This window comes from Odontomachus brunneus, unplaced genomic scaffold, assembly GCF_010583005.1.
Source record: "Odontomachus brunneus isolate Ranch 3 - 2012 unplaced genomic scaffold, Obru_v1 Obru_scaffold_094, whole genome shotgun sequence".
Lineage (NCBI taxonomy): Eukaryota > Metazoa > Arthropoda > Insecta > Hymenoptera > Formicidae > Odontomachus > Odontomachus brunneus.
In genome coordinates, this window is record NW_022639544.1 from 219,672 (window position 1) to 237,049 (window position 17,378).

At 45.8% G+C, this 17,378-nt stretch overlaps 2 protein-coding genes across 19 annotated transcripts in view; one reads left to right on the forward strand and one right to left on the reverse strand.

Moving 5' to 3' along the window:
* Positions 1–17,378, forward strand: part of LOC116848387 (ensconsin-like) — a 215,346-nt gene that overhangs the window by 113,400 nt on the left and 84,568 nt on the right. For 2 of the 18 annotated variants that reach the window (XM_032824407.1, XM_032824412.1), the window contains exon 1: positions 14,306–16,778. The exons of 12 other annotated variants lie outside the window; for them this stretch is intronic. In XM_032824407.1, the coding sequence (XP_032680298.1) occupies positions 16,616–16,778 (163 nt within the window). In that variant the 5' untranslated portion in view covers positions 14,306–16,615. Of the gene's footprint in view, positions 1–14,301; positions 16,779–17,378 lie in introns of those variants that run through there. 4 more of the 18 variants (XM_032824401.1, XM_032824403.1, XM_032824404.1 and 1 more) reach the window with 4 other exon arrangements.
* On the reverse strand, positions 10,934–14,197 carry LOC116848391. The gene is made up of 3 exons (XM_032824432.1): positions 14,092–14,197; positions 11,838–13,819; positions 10,934–11,480 (listed from the first exon to the last, which is right to left on the reverse strand). Exon 2 carries the CDS (start codon positions 13,187–13,189, stop codon positions 11,840–11,842), a length of 1,350 nt encoding a protein of 449 aa, XP_032680323.1. The 5' UTR covers positions 13,190–13,819; positions 14,092–14,197; the 3' UTR covers positions 10,934–11,480; positions 11,838–11,839.

Genomic DNA, 17,378 nt, shown 5'->3' on the forward strand with positions numbered 1-17,378 from the left:
CCCCCGCTCTCTCTCTCTCTCTCTCTCTCTCTCTCTCTCTCTCTCTCTCTCTCTCTCTCTCTCACTTGCGCGCTTCATTGAGGGAATAATTCGTCGCTTCTCGCTTTAACAGCTGACGTGGCGACGAAATTCCACGAGGAATTCGCGTGTGTTTTCATCACACGCCGAAAATATCTATTTTCGGCTTACGTCATCGGATTTATCAGCAAAAATGTCCGCAAAACCGAAATGGGAATAACTCGATTTCTCGATTAAAAACCAAAAAAAAAAACAGGAAAAACGTAATACATTTTCCTCGCACGCAGGCAGGTCTGCCTTTGAAAACTTGTCCATGCTCGTTTTGTGCGCTACCGTTCGCGTGAATCGTGAATTAGCCTCGCGCAAATGAAATGTTCGCGAATAGAGTCGTGTACTTACGATGGAATTATGATGTTTGATGAATTAACGTACGGGAGAGCTTCGGCTCTCATACAGATTGATACTTTCTAAAACATGATTGATCGCGCTCGTTTCGCTCGCGTGCGGTACTAACGGGAAAAGAATGCAGTTTTCTCAATGCACAACGAGTGTTACGTCACTCGCAGCGCCGGAAGTGGGATATCGCGTTACATGCACGACACGCGCGCTATGTTTTAGGTCGCCGAATTCGCGCCGGGTCTTAAGCGACCATTTGCCCTGCAAAAGTGACGGAAGTCCCCGTTTGCGCTCGGGATTTCCGCGGGAAGCGGCTAGAATCTCGGCCGCTTCGTGACGGAAAAACGCGGCGCGGAATGTGGACAATAGTCGCCGCGAATTAATAGATGTCGAGCGCGCACGTCGGCTCACGCCTCAGGAGGAGAGCTTGACCCCTTTACGTAGTATTTGTCGCGGTACGCGAGCTGGTCTCACACGTTTCTCTCCGCGCGTTTTATTTTTTCTTCTTTTATTCTTTCATTTTCCCCTCTTCACTCGATCGCACGCGCGCAGGCGGGCGGATGTTGCGTTATCGATCGGCGTGCGAGCCGCAGGCGAGGAGATTATTAATGGCTTTGCGAAAATGAGGCAGGTTTTCGGAGAAAGTGACATTGACGTGTGACCAATACGAGCGCTTCGTTCGCTCGCGATCGTAAATGTTCAACACAGCGCGAGAAGCTCTAAAATAATAAATAAGTAAACACTTTCTAAGTCTCGACACGCGCACACATTCCTCGTCGAACCTCCTATCCGTAGATATAGCGATGTGTAACCGCGGCGCATTCGATATACCACCGACTCTCATTAATCATTCTGTCTTTCCGACCCGCGTCTCAACGAGTTACATCTCCATTCAGAGCTGTACGGAGCTATACTCGCCCCCCCCTCCCTCCTCCCCCATCTTCGTACATTGTGTCGCACATCGACCGATTCGGAGTTAGGAATTAGTTTTCTACCGTCTCCTTTATTGTCTCGGTGATTATTTCCAACGGTGGGCGACGGCGTGCTTCCCTCGCTCTCTCTCTCTCTCTCTCTTTCTGTTTTTCACCTACGGTATCTCGAGCGTTTCCAGTCGCCGGCTCGCTATGCATTTCCTCGCGCTCGACCGTGCCGGTGCACCGGTTCGTGCGAACCGTGTGTGGACGGCCTTGCCCGGAGACACACGCCAGCCATGTCTCTCCCTCCCTCTCTCTCCACCCTTTCCAGGTCCATTTTCGCGCACGGATCTGTGCGCGAAATATCGCGCTCGCTACTCTGCACTTACCCGCTTTCCTATCACGTTCCAATCGAAATGTTCAGTTTGTGATAATCGTAATGCCACGCATAACTCTTTGGCATTCGATATCGCGAAGATGCAAACAACGTCCAGTTGTGTAATCATTAATGAGTGACATCTCGAAATAGCGTCGTGATAAAAGCCGCGAGATCAACAGAGTACGTTGGATTATGAAAATAGTCGATTAAGTAGTGTCAGGTGTATAGAAAAAAGAAATTTAGTCAGATGGTTTGGGTCTGACGAGATACACAATTTCAAAATTCCGATTGAAATTACATGAATTCTGTTAGAATCAATCGGAAATCTGAGTAAACCAGAGTGAATTCTGATAACTTCAGTCGTGGAAAACTTGTTTGTCGTTCACGCTTTATCAGAGAAATTGGTTCATCCGACCAGACTTTTTCTCCGTGTGAATTAAGTTGAAGAGAACTTTGCGAAATGAAAGAAGTCGAGACTACCCTGCCTCGTGTTTCGCTTCGGCCAAACCGCGAAAACCCAATCTCCTTCGCTCGTTCTTATTTTTCAGCCCGACAACGGCGGGCCCGCAATCGATAATGGTATCTTGCTCGGAGTTGTTCGGCCTTTGCAATTGAATGATCAGTACCATCGCGTATCGTGTCCAATGCACGGTCTCCGATGTCAAAACGGCAAGCAGCGCGCGGCGTGATCGGCGGGCAATGCACAGTGCTGACGATGAAAACCAGTCTTTCTAGAGCTTCGTTGTCGAGCTACCGAGATCGTAATCATGAGGTGTAATCGCGAGAACACCGAGAGTCGATCTCACCAGCGCGGCGGCGCCTCTTACTTTCCAGCCGCTAATCTGATATCCTTCGAATCCGCGAGCCCTTATTCACCCGCCGCGTCATTCGAACACACGAGGCGCGGCGCATTGACGCGTCGCCGATAATGCGTGCCGTGAAAGGCGATCGGAGGTGGGGATCGCGATTACATGGGACTTCGCGTAAATGAAGAACGTGCGAGCGATCGCGATTTAATATCGCCGAATTTTTCGCGAATAAAGATGAGATTTGCTTTGGCTCCTCTCTCCGCGCAGTCGACAGCGAAGACAATTATTTCGACGGGTGGATCGCGAGCAGAATTGCAAATACGACCTGTATTCTTTTATTTTGCCGTGCGCGTCGTTCGAGAAAAATTCCGCGACGGAATCTTGAAACGGGCAGAGCCCGTTTGGCCGTGAAAGTAGAAAAATTCGAATTTCCATCTTTCGTAATTGAGAAACGTCGAAACTCGACGAAATTGCGTGAAATTGCGTTTGTAAGCGAGACGTTATCCGGAAGCAGATTTTTACTTACGAAAGATTCTCATTTCCGCGTGATCATTGAAGGAGGTCGACGAAATGAGTTTCTGTCAGTAGCGAGTTGGCAGGCTGCAATCAGGCTGTTCGATTCGCGCAACGCGGATTGAATACAGGTGTGCTTATGTTTATTAAAAATATATAATATGTATATAAAAAAAGAAAAAGAACGTTGCATTTCATAATGGCAATGCCCAGCGTGGTTATTGGTTCCCGATAAACGTCGGTGCGCTTGCAACACGCGGCCGATGCGGGTCACTTTTTCCAATTTTATTGCGGTATTAACCGGCCATATCGGCCTTTATTTGGCATAACGCATTCCGCGGAATACATTTCCCGACGATTTAAGAACTGGTCGCTCGACTTTTACGGTCAGCGGCGGCACAGCAAAAGGCGCAAGGAATCAAACGGGGAACGAGTTTGCACTCATGTAAAATCGCGCTACTCGTAGAAAGTGTATTCAAGAACGTAACGTAATAACACGAGTGCAGTTACCGAACCGTTATTGAGTAGATAAAAAACGTCGTTTTCAAAAGAGAGGGGAAGAGAGAGAGAGAATACGATAACACGAAAATACGATAACACGAGAAAGATCGAATGATCGATTTTAAAAAGCTGATGTGAAAAAAGCCAATTAAATTTTAGATAATTATATTTTACTCGAGGAGACTTTGCGTATTATTTCTTTTTTTCTGGATATTTATATAAGAAATATGAAATAGCTATATCTTATTTATACAAGGTAGCCCTCTTTCTTTCAGGGATATTTACTTTTACACAGTCCTTTTTATATGGGCTACTTTACTATAGATCATTAATAGGGACTTTATCATTTACTAGCTTAAACTATCCAGGGCTTACTGGGGCTTCTTATATCTAGAACATCTAAGCTTAAATTATGACAAACTGTCAAGGGGATGAAATCAGGAGGTGGAGGTAGGCTATACAGGTTTCATAATAACCTATATTTTCCTCGCAGAGTCCTAAAGAAAAACTATGCAAAATTTAGTCCAGATCTGTCAAAGAGTTTAACAGGAAGCATACAGACAAATATACTAGAAACGAAGAAAACAACTCCGTCAGTGTGACTGAATTTTCTGTTACTTGGAAACCAAATGAAAAACTTGATTGTAGAAACAGGAGATTTCTACTCAGCTAATTACTCTCAACACATTATCTCTTAACCGAGTTTTAATGCAACTGAATATTCAGACACGAATGTTTTCGGCTGCAGTAACAGAGATATTATTTCTCGTCAGCGAGTTTTTCGTCTGACCCAAAATTCAGTTAGCCGAACTGCTATTGTTTTTTCCGCGTACACTTCATCCGTGTGAAAGTGGGATACTATCATCGCGAGTCGATAAGAGACACGAAGGAGCACTTCGGCCATGTAAGAGGACGCCTTACCGTTCTACTGTTTGACCATTGTGATGTCCGGCGCGCCTCTCCAGGAGAGATGCAATTGCCGTTGCATCCTCGATGCATGACGCGCGCGGCTCGCGTCGCCGAGTTCTGTTAAATTGAATGCTCGTGCACCGGCGGCGATCTCGATTATTGCGTTCCCACCTGTCCACGCCTTCCGTTTCCTTCGCTTGCTCTTTTTGGATTTCCTCGTCGCGGTTTTTATCCACGAGTTTTATTGCTCCCACGGGAGAGAAAGAGAAAGATCTTCTGCCCGCTGATACGTGGATGCTTTGATTGCCGAAATCGACGAGTTTTCGTGATTTTTCCACTGTTCTCTCTTCCTCTGTCTCTCTGATTCTTACTATTTGGAGGGTAGGAACTATGGACATCGTAACGATTTGTCTGGCTTATTCTTTATCGCAAATTGAATGCCGTCCTCTGAGCGACAGAAAGCAATTGCGAGTTTCGCGAGTATCGTCACGTAGTCTGCGGCGCGTGTCTAAATTAAGAAGCGTCGCCCGATTTGCATTCCGCGTTTGCACGGCTGACTTATTAAAAAATCTGCAGGAACACGCCTTGGAAACGCACGGTTCGCATACGACACGGTCGTATGAGCCTGCTGTGCCGGCGTAACTTCACGATTGCCTCCCGATCGGTTGATTTATTTTTCGTGATGGCACCTCTTAATTATGACGTTCCAGTCATTTTATCTATTTAACTTCTTGCATATCGAGAAACGTGCGCGTTTCTTGATTTTCACGAGCTTTTGTATAGACAAATTCTCTGTTTTTGTGATATTCCACTTTGCATACTTATTTGCGTTTAAGATTGACAAGATTCCTCATTTTTCCCCTTCTCTCCCCTCTCTCTTTTTTCTCTCTCAGCGATAATCTAAAGATTTGATAATTTTATATTCATATGTTCTGTAGTCTCGCGATGTGCGAAAAACTAGAAGCTTTTGAATTGAAAGGTAAAATCCCGAGGCGAGTACTTAATTCTTAAATGGACAAGTTTCTTCTTCGCTAAGCTGGATGCTGCGAGGCCTTTTAAGCTTAAAATAAGTTCCAGGACTCCAGCAAAATGACGAATAAGGGACCTCTTTATCGTTAACGTTGAAATTATGTATCAACGTTCTCGAGAGAGCAGAATGTTTGTCGAGATTTAGGTACTCGTAGGATTACACGTATCCGCTAAAGTACTCGCTAAAGAGATAATACTCGCGAAAGGGACGTCGCGTCGCAATTTCGTCCCGAAGGGCTGCGAGAGAGACACAATCTCGTTCTTCCCTCTCTCTCTTCTCTCTCTCTCTCTCTCTCTCTTTCTTTCGCATTGTAAAATGACCGGGCTCTCTGGTCGGGAAGATAAAAACAGCTTCGAATTAGAATTTCAAATGCATCAGCCCGTCGGCGATCGCCGCGAACACGAGGATCAAGAGTTCGCCCCGTTCGAAGTTTCGGGTCGGCGCGGGAAATTTCCTAATGGTTCTTTTACGGCCTCGCTTGGGTCGTCGCCGATAGATTTCGCGAAGTTCAGCCGACTCCGCGATGCCCGTTATTTCTCGCTGCGTTAATTACGCGGGCGGTTTTGCACCGCCGAACCTTTGAAGTCGAGATTGCGGAACCCATTATTAAGCCGTGGCGTCCAGATACGCATCTGCTCGGGGAAATTGGTGCGTGCCGCGAGACGGACTGCACCAACTCAATTTATATTTTATACAGGACTCTGATTTAAATTCAGTCCGCGAACCTCGCGATCTGTTATCGAACTCCGTGTTCTCGCGGTATCGGTACCGTGACGCGAAACCGATTCTTGCCTCCTCCCGGGTCCTGACGATGAACTTGACGGTGAACGGACGACCTCGTTGCGGCCCGTGCGACGCGGAATTCGGAATTTCTCAATTTATACGTAGGCACGCCCCGCGTATTATACGCCTGGAATTTGTGCACGGTCTAGATTGCCGCGATGTATTTTCCTAGCATCAACGCCAGCAATTAAGTCCGGCGCTCAAGCTGCCTCGAGTCCGTGCAATGTAGACGTGCGACGCTGTGCGCGCGTCCGCCGCATCGTGCGCGTCACGGCTCGCATTGCCGGCAAGGCCGTCGAGCCGAGAAAGAGCCACCAGTGCGACGAGAATACCACCGGCGTTACGTGACGCATAAATCGCGGCGCGATGCAACGGCATGCCGCACGGTGCGCGCAAGATGGTGTCAAGTCGAGACGAATGTCTTGCGTAAGCGCGGAGGGGCCCGCTATCGTCGACGTGCGATCTGCGATGTAAATCAGTAGCCGACACCTTAATAGCTCGCGTTACATCGCCAACGCGTAGTCGTAAAACTGTACAGCCGACGTCATCCTGACGTTCTCTCGGCCGCGACATTTCGGCCACGTCAAAGCGAGTGTGTCAAAGCGAGCTACGCTAAAAAGAGGGGAATTGTTTATCATCAGACTTGTGCTTTCGGTCTCGCGCTGAGAATTCTAATGAAGCGCGGGCTACACGGAATTCGGCTGATTCACCAGCGACTTCTCTTTGATCTTTCACACCTACACGTGCCTCACGTCATTCCGATTCGGAACGTCTAATTCAGAGCGCCTTGCCGAATTTGATTTGCAAAATCCGGTTTCCGCGATGTGTTCAGTACGACATCGCCTAAAATTTTCCGTTCGTCGAGCGGCCATTCATGCGGACGCAAACAACTTTTTTCCTTCCCCCGCCAGCGCAATGCCTCTATTCTTCTCGCGATGGAACTTACAAAGTCACCGTCTTGCGGCCTTTCAGCCTCTCGCGATTATGCAGTCCGCGCCGAGCGAGGCCCGCGAACGAGGAAGTCGAGTGAGCGCGCGCGTGCGATGTAGATAGACCGAAGAAGAAATCGCGAGCCATTTTAGGCGGCCAGTTCCTTCCGAGTTTTTCTAAAACCCCGGAGAGCCCGCTGCACTTCCTCGCTTTCTCCGCGCGCAACCTTTCACGGTCATTACCGTCGCGAGTATGTTGCATTATCGATGCAGCGGTCGTATCGTGTGCATATTAGATGCACGCGTCGCGAATAACGCTCGTCGTTACGGACGGTGTGTCGGTGTATGTACACGTGCACTTCCTGTTTGCGTAACGATAATCTTGAAGATGTTGCCGTCGAATGCAATTACGGCGATTTGCGCTTCACGATATCGATGAATTACTACGAGGCATCGAGTGACGCACGCAACATTGCCTCGTTAAAGGATGATCCGCGTCAGGAATCGACACGGAGTGCGTTTTGTCAGCGGCTTGGGACTCGAGGAACACGATTTCGCGTATTTTTGCGGCCACAAGGAAGTCCGGGATCGCGATCTGGACTGTTACTTACGGTCGAATCGACTTTACGGATGATTTACGAGCGCCACGCTTTAACGCCTCTCCTCTTCAGAAGGGCTGCCGGAGCAAAGAGACGTTGTCGTTACTTTCCTGTACCATAAAGTATACAGTCGGTCGCGATAAGAACGTCTCTTCTGCCCACCGACGATATTTTTATTGACAAATTGGCGGGCGTATCCGAGTCGTAATTTTGATCCTTCTTTCGACCTCGATATTCCACTTTACGCCTACTCTCATACTCTGGCATCTGTATCAACCTCTTTTGATCCTATTTAACTTACTAACTTTATCGAGAATTCGTCTTTAGAACTTATAAGTGGGATTCTATATATTTTCTGCCGTCCAGAGACAAAACAGGACTCTAAGTACAGTTTCCATATTATTACGATGATCCTTCAAAATAAATAAATATTCAGAAAATTCAAGTTGATAATAGGACTACAATTTCGAGTCTGCATTTTTCTACTAATTCTCGAGTCAATATTTTGATTCTACTTTCGACCTCAGTGTTCTATTTAACGCCTTCTTTGATATTCTGAAGCCTGTATCAACCTCTTTCGATTCTAACCTAGCTTCACCGACAGATTCTGTTTAGAACCTACAAGCAGTATTTTGCTGCTTCCCTACCATTTAGAGGTGCTAAGTAGGATTTCAGTTTCCATGTATATTACACGTACACTGATCCTTCAGAATTTACAGTACATACAGAATACACAGTTAGGAATTTCAGACCCAAAGTAGGGCTGAAGTTTCGAAGCTCGGGTTTAACAACCCGAATAGAGACGTGTTGATCTTTCTCTCGACTTCAACTCTTTCGAATTCTATTTAATGCCTATCTTCATACTTTGAAATCTATATCAACTTCTTTTGATTCTACTTAACTTACAGCTTTGCCTAGAGATCTTCTTTAGAAGCTAGAAATGGCATTTTGTGCGTTTTCCATCATTTAGAGGCGTTAAGTAGGACTTTAATTTCTATGTGTATCAAACATATGTTGATCCTCCAGAATATACAGATGTTGGAAACTGCAGGTCGAAAATAGAACTGAAATCTCGATTTGGGTACAGCTCGCACATGTATGAGTCGTTCTCGTCATTGATTTTCAGAGTCGATGACGACGCGTGATATGTTCAAACAACAGCGCGTGCACAGCTATGCTCGCGACTGAATTTGATTCCGGCCTCTTTTAAGCGGTGTGGCTATCACAGCGGCATTTATTTTTCCTGTGTTCGATCTCGCGTATCGTACACCGTCTGTGTGCATGAGTGGTGTGTATCACTTTCATACAGTGTGAAAACTTGTGAAAACAAACGTATCTATAGCACAGACGAGTAAGAGTTGAGCGACAAAAATGATTATCGCGTTTTCTACAGTGTAATCAAAGCTCTGTGCAATTGAAACTTTAATCAAATTCGCCGTCGATGAAAATAAATTCGATACAATATTTGTTCTCGCCTTCTCTGTCACCTGGACGGAGATACGCGGCGCGACATTGAAAAATCCGTCACGATTTATTTATGAGGTCAACCGAGGTCGGTGAGATAGATCTCGTCGTTAGATCGGTCCTTGCTCACGAACGGTTCTTGCTTTACGGATGATTTGCGGAGTTTACAGACGACCGCTCTCCGGTGTGTACGCGATCACAAAGATATCGACGGTACATTGACGCAATGCTGGAAACGGGTATCATCGAAGCGTGAGCAGATTATGCCACCGACATTTCGCGACCCTGAAAAGAGACGTTTGACCTAGAAACCAAAGCGATTAAAGCGGACATCCTCCGTTAATTTTCGAACGATTCCCTGATTACTTCTCAGAAATATGCAAATAAAGATTAGATTGTTTTCTAATATAAACGTTTCACGGATTTGATTAGAAATTGATTTAACGAAGGTAGCGTTTCAGCAGTTCATTGAAATGACAGAATAATGCGGATTGATGTATCTGTGAATCGAATCGAAAGATTAATTAAAAAGATGAACTGAAGTAATTCGTGTGATACCTATCGCGCGCTAACACTCGTCGAGAGAACGCCCGCTAGTGTCGCCTTTTAAGGCCGTTTTCGTCATTCCCCGATCACCGTTTATATCCCGTTGTGCTCGCAGAGAGAAACTCAGGCGCGACCATAACCGGTCGACCAGTGTCATCAGCTGATTCTCAATCAGTCTTCTGCGTTGTTCAACTTTTGGTACGCGACTGGTAATAACTCATAAATATTTGTGAATTCGTTAGGAGAGTCTTATTGTATTGAGCGTCTCGTTACATGTATAACGGAGCGCAGTGAAAGTGCAGCGGGAGGGCATTGACACTCTCTCATCCTAAGCACCTAAGCGTTACGTCTATCGTGACGGATCCAAATTAGGCGTGAAAGTATTTTCACCACAAGACACTTATACCTTTCTTACGACGCGCAATTCTATTATTATCGCTGACAAAAAGCAGTTAATAGCAGCGCGATTTTATCGTCACATGCACACAGCTGTGCATAATAGTCGCAGTGCCGCGATCGCAAATGTGTACAGACGTGATGGGTGCCGTGAGCGTAGACACGTATATTGGCGGATACAGTCGCATCGCAACTGCGACCATAGTAGTCAGTGAGATCGTTACAGTTTCAAGCGAATGTCGAGTTAGTTATCGGTCGTTATAACCGCTATCAATAGCAAGGGTCGAAGCGTGTAATTAAAGCGTGGAATAAGCGAATTTAATTTTCAATGCGAAATACCTTATCGGCCAATCACCGCGTCCTGTTTATTCGGGAGCAAACGTTAGGATCGTTGTCGCGCGTGCGTGCGATATCCAAATCAAACTCAATGAGATTATACTGGTTTCCACTCTGACCTGCAATTTCCGCTGTCCCTCGAGTACGAATATCGGCTAGTAGTGTTGCGGTGGAAACAACTGCCTGCTAGTGGTCGCAGCCACACCGAGTACGGCCTCGCGAAGTAGATGCAGGCGTGTCAGTACGGCTCGCGAGTAGCGTGGCCGCGCTGAGTCGGCCGTCGTAAAGTAGATACAACCGCGCGAGTACGGCCGTGCTGAGTCGGTCACTGAGAAGTGGATACAGCTCCGTAAAGTACCGCGGCCGTCGCTTGTTAATCAGTATCAAATACGGTAATAATTACCAGCCGCCTATAATTGGGATAATTAATGAAATAATTAGTAAAGTAAATTCTTCATTTCATTTCATTAAGCTAATTGAGTGTTTTGGTAAATATAAAGTACCAAATAATATTTGATAATAATTACTAAATAGGTTGACTATTGCCGAAGTATTTTTGGACATTTCGTACATGTATCACATAATAGAGTAAATATTACTAAACAATATTTTACAATTTATTTGATGATACGTATCGCATAAATTGATAATCACCAAGTTTTAGCGACAAATATCAAACTTTAGCAACAAATATCAAGGCTTGCTAAAGATTGTTTGTTAAGGGGAGGTTCTAGTCCAAAGGCCCGAAAATTAACGTAATTTTAGAAGTTTTTTTTGAGCGAACGTAAATCTTTTTTGAAAAAACTGTTTGTGGCACTTATTAGTACATGTTTGAAGAATGATACAAAATTTTTTCGAGCAAAAATAATTAAAAATGGCGGCTCCAGCCCTCACTGAAGAAAGCCGTGCGCGGCGATAGTGAATGTGCGCGAAGCACTCTACAGCCCTGCCAAGTGATCTGAAACGAAAAAACGAAAAATATTCTTAAACTAGATGAAATTCGGGGGGCCTTATGAATTTCCGATTTTTAAAAAATCCTTTAAAAAAAAATGGCGGCCATTTGAAAAAAAACCTGTTTTTCCTTTTTTTGGCTTTAACGTTAAAAAAAATATTTAAAAATTTTTTTTTGAAAAAAACGCTTCCTGAAGGCCCCCTAAATTGAATAAGCTTTAATTTGAGCCGTCAAACATCGAAATCGGTTCAGTCGTTGAAGCGGAATCGTGCTTCGCGCGCAAAAAAAAGGTGTTTCGAGAAAAACGCGTTTAAAGTTTGACGAAGAAAAAATCGTATGTAATGTTTGTTTTTTGACACTTACATCTAATCAGCTATTCCAGCACCATATAGGGTTCCTTCCTCATCCTCGAAGATCATGTTTTGCTGCACTTGGAAGCTGATTTTTTCAATCCTGGCCTTTTTTGCCAACTCTGACAGATTCTTCTCCCCTGACTCGATGCGCTTCTCGTCAGTCTTCACAGCGAAGTTTCTGCTATTTGTCCCGATGACGATTCCTAACGTCTTCATGGTTTTTAATATAGATGAATAGCCTTCATTAAAGATGCCGGAGGCTATATATGCTGCTATTCTGATCGTTTGTTCGCCACAATGAAGGTGTTTGGGGGCCAGTTTCCATAGACAAGCGTTAAAACTTTCATTGTCATTTTGCGTGTTTCCACCGGTGCATCTTTGTAGCAAATCATCGCTTGAAAGAGCTTCATACACCGGTCGAATTGCTTCTTGAACAGACGCTTGAAGGGCAGGTTCGTGGTGGAAATCGGCGATTTCTCCCTTAGCTTCTGCAACACGCCACTTACACCAACTGTTTTCACCTGGCGGGCAGTTATCATGTTTCGGTTTCTCATTCGTGGAACATTTATGATCGAACGTTGCCCACACAGCTTTTCTCATTTCTTCGGCCGAATCAGGGTGTCGTCTGATGGCAAGTCCATAATATAAAGTCAAATCTTTTATCAATTTGTCCGTCAACTTTCCTGCACCTTTACCTCCGATTCTTTTATTTTTTTTCTTGGCTTCGCGCAATCTTGTGCCCATTCGCTTCTGGACGTGACCTATACATTCCTTCTTTTGAACGATAAGGTCGCTATAAGGATTACATTCGAGGAGAGCTCGGAAAGTTTTAGTATCACCGTCGCCGATATATGTAGCATATTTCACGCCGAGCGATTCTGATCGACAAAACATTTCCTTCATACAATCGACCTCCATCTTACTAGCACTTCCTGTGTGATTTATGCTGCAATGTTCTTCATGAGTATCATACCAGATATCGTATTCATCAGTTCCTTTTTTGCTGGCCCAGTTGCTGCAGCTTTGACAGAACGACGACTTTACAATAAAATCCAACACTTTGTGCGTATATTTTCCGATCAGCGTTGCAATTCCAAATAACGACGAAAAGCCACGTCTTTTCCATGAACCGTCGCCTGACACGCTCAAATATGTTTCTTCATTTCCCGCCTCCACGTTCTTCTGTCTTTCTTCGGCAATCGCTTTACGTTGAATAGCTTCGAATGTGCTCTTTGATGCCTCGAGCAGATTAGTGATAAATGCATAGTACGTACCATTTGCAAAACCTGAAGACAGTTCCATTAGGGAACAAAAACTGTTTATCGACCGTAATCCAAGTCCTAGAATCCGCATGACAAACATCAAACGGCGATTTATTTCGTACGCACTATTTACTAAAGGGCTCGAAGAAACGCGTTGTTGATCCTTACACTTGCACTTGATTACTAAATTAAAACCAAGTCCACGTTCACACGTACGAGAAAACGTTACATCACCGTCACAAATTTTTACATTTTAGACACTGAGACAAAAAGTTGAAAACAGTCAGAAAATTTATAATGACGTTATTATGGCCAACATCAATTTTAATATCATCGTAACTCGTGTCTTTAATTTTTTTGGCTGAAGTACTAGCATATTCTGTTTCTGCTTCCATTTTATCGGGATTATAATTGAATTTCTTCTTACGAGGCCGATATGGATAAAGAGTTCCCACTGATTTTCGCGTGTTCGGCATTTTTGAAACTGTTACTTGCCACACATTCGAAACGCAACTGAAATACGTTACTGTAAATAAAACGCTCGTCCGACCGAGGATACGCAGGTAGCACACAATAGACAGGAATGTATAGAAATTCGTTGAGACAGGCACAAACTTGCTACCTGTAGTAGATACACTGCTTAGGCGGTGAAAAATGGCCTTCCCTCGAAGCCGCTCCGAGCGCGCGTTTATACCTGTTTTTCGGCCGACGCACTCTCTCGCTTAATACGCTATAACTCGTAAAATAAATTAGATATGAAAATATCCTTTTGCCTACACATTTTCAAGACCCAAAGAATGAAAATAAAGCAACAAAAAAAAAATTTTTTTTTTTTGTCGATTTTGACTAGAACCTCCCCTTAATACTTGCCAAATTACTTGACAATATTTTCATCTGTGCACACACATGTTTAGTCGAAACTACTTCACCCGAACATCTGACAATTATTACTCAGACACTCGATGATTATTAACAAATTACTCTTTTTCCGCGTATGCTTACATGATTATCGATTGTTCGTAAAATAATCAAAATAGCTAACGTCACCGCGACGTTATTTAACGCTGAAACAGGTTCTTTGAGCGATCTGACAAAGTAACAGCGGGCACGGCAAGATGCTGTACCCGATCTCGACTGTCATTACGCGATTCGCCTCGCGACCATTTCTCATCGCGTGGCGCTCGCTGGCCGTCTTGTAAGACGGCATCGGCAGGTATACAGGTGTCTGTCCCCACTCCATCCGGCGACGAGCGAGCGACAAACGGGAGTGCGAGGTGTACCTTACCTTACCGAAGGTACACCTATCCGCGTGGTACCACGCAGAGTGAGACGCATCGAGTGGGAGAGAAGTGCGAGCGCGGGAAGAGAGAGCGAGAAGAACTCGCGGAGGGACCTGTAGCTCTTCCAGCGAGTCAGTCTACATATACTCGAGAGCATGTTCGACGACGAGACGCTCGCGCTCGTTAAACAATTGTCGCGTTACGGTGGCGCCCGCGTCGTATCGATACTTCCGCGCGCCGACGAGCTCTCGCGTAAGTCCTTGAACGAGAGTGGGAGTCGCTCCTGAGAAAAAGAAGCGAACAAAGGAGCGGAGCTAATTGATCAATCATTTGCGATAATTCGCCGCAAAGTGCGAGATCGATCGCTCCTACTCGCGGAGTGACTTGCGTGCGAATGAATCGTCGTCGTCTCCGTGTCGAGTGCGCGATGAGTGAGTGAGAGTGCGCGCCCGCTTTGTTATAGCATCGTGTGCGCGGCGTGGAATGCAACAGAGCCGCAGCGCATTGCGTGCCACCGTGGCCCCGAAGTGCGCGCGATTGCCGGCAGAAAAGGAAAAGTGTAATGCGGCAAGGGGGATTTCTAAATGTTCGAGGTCGCGCCGCGGCGGCGAGCCGCTGCTTCGACGAGTGCAGCTTCGACAAGCCTCTCCCGGCTCCTTAGAATCGGTCGCGTCGCGCAACGCTCGCGACGCGATCTTTCTCGCATTACACGCATCTGTGCTAATTAAATTTTTCTAACCGATTAGTCCGTTAATGGCCGTAAAGGACTCGGTAATTACGCGAAAACGTCACGCGGGAAAATTATGCCGCTCGTGGATCGGAATTCGGCTCGCAGGGAGTCCTCCGCAGGATGAAAAAGGGAACAAAATCGGGCCGCAAATTTTCATCTGAATGCGATTTGATTGACGAAGATGATGGGGGATGGGAGCACAGACGAAATATCTCGACGAGAGGTTTCGCCTTTTTGACATTTAATTTGAGTGCAAATCGCCAAGAGACTCGATCGTCCGCGATGAAACATTTCCGGGAATTCCATGTGTCTCGAAATTGAATACGGATTGTAGACGCGATACACAACTATCCGCTCTCCAATGTCTCATTTGAATATCAATCGGAGGAATTACCAATAAGTTTTCGTTCTCGGTAATTCGAAATCAGAGTTCGGTCTAAGAAGTAATAAGATTGTCTTGAATCGGAAAGGTCACTCGAAGCGCGAATTCCATCGTTAGCAGCGAATTTTCTCGAAAGTCAATCGACTAGTCAACCGCCGACTAGCTAAGAAAATCGCATGACTCAATCAGCCGCGCGCAATTCAGCGAATGCTTATCGACGTGGAACTTGCGTATCAATGAGTCAAGATTTATATATCGACTTCGGTCATCGCCAAGTCAAATTTATCGCGAAGATCGGCGATCTCGCTCGACAGTCGCAATCTTTAAACGCGCTCGAGAGAGATATAGGTAGAGAAAGAGAGAGAGAGAGAGTAAGAGGGAGAGCTGGTTATCTGCCGCCAAGTGCTCGATTAAATTTACACGCTGACGTAACATGCGGACAAGTCTCTTTACAAAAAGCAGTCACGATCTCGAAACGTCACGTCGCGCCGCTTTTCCTCCGCATCGATCGGAGTATCGTGTCACGGTGGGCGATACGCGACACCGCCGCGTTCTCCGAGAGTGCAGGAATCGATTTAACCTCTTATAAAATACAAGCCTGCCGATCGTGGAATTAATTATTTCTCTTAAACCACAGCGTTTGCATCTCGCGGGTGAATTGAATAATCAAGAGAGAGGGAGAGAGAACGGGCGATTACGCGAACACATCGGTGAAATCCTCTCGCGCTGCTCGGGCCGATACTTTCGCCTTCGGCGCGTCCGTCGGCCCGCTCACGGCGCGTGAACTTTTAATCAGCCGTTCGCGCGAATTACCACGTTAACTCGCAGTACGACATTTATCGGCCGTAAAGCGGAGTGAGGAGTGTAACTTCGTCGAACGGGAGAACAGGGCGCTTCGCGTCCCGTCGAAGCACCCTTCGTATTTCCCAGGAGAAAAAGAGACTGAGAGAAAGGGAGGGTGAGTGCCGTCCGTGGTTGAGAGTTTTACGTCCCCACGTGACGCGCAAATAGCGCCATGAAAGGACGTAACAAGACGTAACGCCGTAAAGGCCATGCCGGACGAAGATCGCCGCTCGCTTTTCCACCTCGGACGTTGCGTCGCAAACACGCGCGCCAGCGCGAAGACTCGATGATATGGGAGCCGGCGAAATGAATAGAGAGATTCCCAGCAGCACCCTCGCGACCTTGAGGGGGATCCTGGTGAGCTCGTTGTCGAGGGAGAACCTCGGCCCGCACGACCTTCCCGTCCACGAGCACACGAGGCATCGACCGCCTAGGAAGGTGCACTTTCGCGAAGGTAAAGAAACCGGCGCGGGTGGAAACGACCATCTCGAACGAAGGGCAAACACATTTCGGAGGACGAGAGCGTTGCCGGTGTCTATTTTTACACGAGGTGCCTCGCGCGATCGCCGTCACCTTTCACCTACGGATTTTTCGGAGCTTTCTCGCGTCGAACACGCGCGTATTGAATGTTGACGGTGTAATATCACATACGGTATTTCTCAAATCCTCGCGGGACCCGACCATCTCGGCGGGACTATATTTTTCACACATTTTATTATTAATTATTACGAATATTATTAATTATGAATTGCAGAGAAAATGTTATAGTAAAAATTACTATAGCAAAGAATTGTATAACCAAAGAGTAGATTGCCATTCTACAGCAATTCACTATTCTTTGATTTTATACATGCCACTTATATCTGGGGAACTGTGAAACGTGCTATTAGAAAATTTGTTATGTTTCTACACTGAGGGGAAAATATCTAACAAATGACGGATACTTATTCGTTGGGAACATATATTTCGTTAAATCTAAATTCCCTTACTTAGGATAAACAGTTACTTTCATGAGAAGTTAAGATTTTAAGGAAATGAACATCTTTTTATTTGA

What these genes read in the sequence shown, in the direction of transcription:
- LOC116848391 (XM_032824432.1), bottom strand. Translation starts at nt 13,189, where the DNA reads ATGTTTGTCATGCGGATTCTAGGACTTGGATTACGGTCGATAAACAGT.